This window comes from Cyprinodon variegatus, unplaced genomic scaffold (assembly GCF_000732505.1).
Source record: "Cyprinodon variegatus isolate N-32 unplaced genomic scaffold, C_variegatus-1.0 Scaffold283, whole genome shotgun sequence".
Lineage (NCBI taxonomy): Eukaryota > Metazoa > Chordata > Actinopteri > Cyprinodontiformes > Cyprinodontidae > Cyprinodon > Cyprinodon variegatus.
Genome location: NW_015150736.1, coordinates 161568 through 165924, shown reverse-complemented (window position 1 = coordinate 165924; position 4357 = coordinate 161568). Strand labels below are relative to the sequence as shown.

Genomic DNA, 4357 nt, shown 5'->3' with positions numbered 1-4357 from the left:
TTTAATTGCTTTACTCAAAATTGACTTTAGGGGGAAGGAAGCTGACAGCAGCCGGCCTCCCAGCGACTGAATGACAAGCAGATTCAGATTCAGACAATGAATGGAAAATAGGAAACCTGGACGAAAGAAGCAGATACTGAGAAGGATAGATGTAAAGGAAGGCGGATGGGGCTTCGGTACCTTGCTCATCAGGTAGGGGCTGAAGGAGCGTGAGTGACGGGTCAGCAGCAGCAGCACGCTGGCCAGCAGCACCGCCTCCAGGATAAAGAGCAGGTCGTTGACAATAACTCGGACCAAGACCAGCTTCCAAGTCCGCTTCCCCTTCTCTCCGCTGCTGCCACGCTCTCCCAGAGCGGCGGATGTCACGTTGATGGAGAGGAAGATGAAGCTTAAGGCCCCGTAAGCAAAGCGGGCCACCCATCTGTAAAACAAAGGGATTAACCCAGCTGCAGCGACTCATTTAAATGTGTCTGAAAGGGGAAGGCTTACAGTTTGCTGTCGCTGGCTGAGCTGTAATTATCCCTGATCTTCAGCAGAACCTGAGCAACAACAGAAACATCAAAGATGAAGCAGAAAACTGGAAGCAAAAGTAAGTACTTCATCTCCTGTCGGTTCTAACAGATCCTCCCCGCCTCACCTGAGTGAAGTAAAGGTTGATGAGGCTGAAGGTGAAGAACTGCAGGCAGACAGGGAAGCAGTAGAGCAGCCAGAAGGCTGCAGCAGGGAGGTGATTGGCTTCCTCCGTGTTACGGAAGTAAAAGGAGAAGAGCGTGGTGCGCAGGCCCGCCCAGAGCAGGCAGAGGAACAGAAAGACGCTCTGGTAGCTCCATCTCTTGTGTTTGTAGATGAAAAGCAGCCATAGCTGCGTGTAGACCACCAGGAAAAGGCCCCCGTATAAGGTGGTGTAAAGGATGGTGAAACCCAGCTGGACGGACGGAGCCACGGCCGGTCGGAGGGTGGTCGGAGAGGAGCTGGGAGTAGGAGGAGCGGTGACTGGAGCCTCCATTAGAGCAGCGGGAGGGGATCACTGACCAGCAGCCATGGTCGCACAGAACCTCTGGACGGTTTGCAGAGATCTGTGGGGGGGGCAGCGTACATAGAGGGTCAGCAGAGACACAGAGAAGGGGAAACCGCTGGAAGGAAGTCTGAGCTTTTTAAACATATTTCCTTTGGCAGAATGGGTGCAGCTATTTGTCAGAATAACATTTTCAATGTGTCTAGACTTCACATGGTCCAGTTCAGTGGGAGCTGGTTAAAGCTCATCAAACACTAACGGTTAAAGCGTAATGAATCACTTAAATTTTACCTTCTCAAAGAAAAAACCTTTAAAGTGTGGCATATGTTTATACTGGACCTGGTTTACGGTCCAATTATAGCTGGAGGTGAAAGTTTGACCCCTTCTTCTTAGCAATAGATCTAATAATAATCATCAGGATTCCCAAACCTTGGATAAAGTCAACTTCAACAACTTTCCAGGATGGATTTCCCTAAATTCATTCATTTACCTCCTCTTACCACTAAATATGTCCTCTAGAAGGGATTTTACTTCAATGCATTATTTAATAAGAACATTTATACTAAAACTTTCATATCTGCAATACATGAATATTAGTGATGGTGAGGCTCAGCTTTGTTTGGGCCTTTAAGCTCTTTAGCAGTGTTGTTGTTAAGACCGCATAACCGGAGTCCAAGACAAGAGCAAGTAAAGATGCCAACCAGAAACACGATCAAAGGTTCCTCTTAAATGAACTCAAAGAAAATCCACATTACCACAGAGACTACAAGATAAATGTAATTTTCTCTATTTAATACTCATTAATAAACTCTTTACTTCACCTTTATAATTAAATTAGCTGCGACATATGAATCAAGAATTTATGACCGACACAATTAAACAGAACCAGTTATATCTGATATAATATATCTGGTGGAGATGTTTTTATAAGTTTTTTTTTTTTAATAAAGCATTTTAAATGCCAAGATAATCACATTTATTTAATTTTAATGCCAATTAAGGCCTTCATTTAAAAAAATAACAATTTCATGACTTTTAATGATCTTTAATGACCCGCGGAAACCCTGCAAGAAATTCAAATATATTAAGCGGCATGAAGTCAAATTTATATGCAATTAGACTTATAATTCTATGTCTTAATAGGTAAATATACATTCATAATTTAGGAATTTTACATATTTTCGACTTAATTTAAGTTAGAATTACAGTTTTCTATAAAATCTGAATTAGAGCTCAAGAAAAACTGATAAATTCTGCTGTAAAAATTAGAGTATAATTTTTTGTTTTTTACATTTGTTTTAAAAAAAACATTTAGCAGATGAAAACTGGGATCCTATCTCAATTTCACTGAAGCTATCACCTTAGTTTTTAAATAATTACCTAAACAGAATTTGTAAATAAATAAATAAATGAAATGGATCCAGAGGACCTATCAGGAACCATGTCTGTTCCAGCACATATCATCATTAGAATTTATTTTTGTATTATGTCTTCAGTACAGCGGCCATGACAGGGGCCAGGACATGATCTACAGGGGCACTGGCCCCCGTTGGCCCCTGTCTAGAACAGCTCATGATCCCCCACTTGTCTGTTTGTAGCTGAAATGGGACAAAAGGTGTAAAACTGAACTCTTTTGCAAGGCAGGTTATCAACTGACCAATATGCCGAATCTAGTTGGAATTTGACCTGAAAGGAAACGAAAAGCAGAGTCATGCAGCTAAAACAAATCAGTTGCCCTCTGCTTTTAACAGCTAGGATGGAAAAAAAGGGGACAAAACAACCTTGTTGAAATATTAGCCTCCTGTACACAACCTAGATCAGATAGTATATGAGGCCCAGAAGGGCAACTATAGGGCTGTCTGATAAAAACAACACCATGAGGAACAGTCTGGGTTTGGGATGAGCGGAAAACAACAACACACCATAGATGATTGAAGAAGAAGCAAAAACAACATGAAGCTGGATGAGCTTGTTATTGGAAAAAAAAACAGTTTGAAAACATTGTGACACAGATGGAATGAAGAGCATGCAGAAGCAAGTCAGCCACTTTACAACTGATCTGAAATCATATTTGTTCCCTTGTTTACACTCTGCCTGCTTCCCATTCGCATTTAAATGTTACAACTTTACAGAGTGCTATAAAATATGAAAAACCTGTTTGACATAAACAAACCATTTCCTCAATCACTGATGAGGATCAAAGCAGAAAAAGATTAATGCATCACAGTAAATACAGTCATTTTCCAGCAGGTGTAATTCTCCTGCCATAAAATGACATTTTCTAAATAACATTTGAGCTAATGAACATTATAATCTTTAGGTTCACTGTGTGACTAAATAAAGTCACTGTTTACTCGCACTAATCGGACAATAATATCAATGTAGCCAAAGAAAGGATAATGTTTCTTTCAGTTTCAACAAACCGGATTATATAACAGTTTTTATGTTTCTGTTTGGCTGTATTATAGCTCCATTTATAACATTTATAAAAAGCCAGACTCCTATCAGTGTATTACTTTGAGCCTCGAGAACCATGTGATCCTATAGGACAGACTTTACTCTGGTCTTTGGAACATAAACAACCGATTGTTCGTCCAACCTAACAAAGCTCGGCAGGATTTTATTAAACAAGCTGCTAATACAAACTTTACGTCTTCTTACTTCCGGATATCTATTGTGCATCGCTAAGGATCGTAAAATAAGACGGATTTCACCTGTTGGTTCTCATTTAACGACAATTACAGACCTGTTTTTCCCCCTCAGGTGAACATGGAGCTGAAGGATGAGCTGCTGTCGACGGTAATCTCTTGTTTCCGTGTGTAACGTCTGAGGGGGCGGAGCCTTGGTGATACAGTAGAGGTGTGGCCGCCATATTGTGAGTGGCACACACATTAACAAAAAATAAAGATAAACTTTCCTAGACGGGGGCGCAAATAAACGGAAGAGGATCAGCGCTACTAAAAAAAAAAAAAAAAATTTACTGATTTTTAAATATTATTTCAGTTCAATATGAGAGAAAGTCAGAATTCTGTTTTTTTTTTCTTCCAAAATTCTGATTTTTTTCAGAATTCTGACTTTAATCTTAGAATTCTGACTTTAACCTTAAAAGTCTGACTTTAATTTCAGAATTCTAACTTTAATCTCAGAATTCGGACTTTAATCTCAGAATTTTGGGGTTTTTTTCTTCAGAATTCTGACTTTAATTTTAGAATTCTGACTTTAATCTCAGAATTCTGACTTTAATCTCAGAATTCTGACTTTAATTTTAGAATTCTGACTTTAATCTTAAAATTCTGACTTTAATCTTAAAATTCTGACTTTAATCTCAGAATTCTGACTTTA

General features: G+C 39.5%; 1 protein-coding gene across 1 annotated transcript in view; it reads right to left on the bottom strand.

The window, feature by feature from the left end:
• The window catches only part of LOC107090149 (integral membrane protein GPR137-like), an 11255-nt gene extending 7426 nt beyond the window's left edge, over window positions 1-3829 (bottom strand). Inside the window, exons 1-4 of the mRNA XM_015383373.1 lie at window positions 3762-3829; window positions 638-1076; window positions 490-539; window positions 181-421 (exon numbers count right to left, since the gene is read on the bottom strand). Coding sequence (XP_015238859.1) covers window positions 181-421; window positions 490-539; window positions 638-1006 — 660 coding nt within the window. The 5' untranslated portion in view covers window positions 1007-1076; window positions 3762-3829. The remainder of the gene's footprint in view (window positions 1-180; window positions 422-489; window positions 540-637; window positions 1077-3761) is intronic.
• Window positions 3830-4357: the final 528 nt, after the last annotated feature.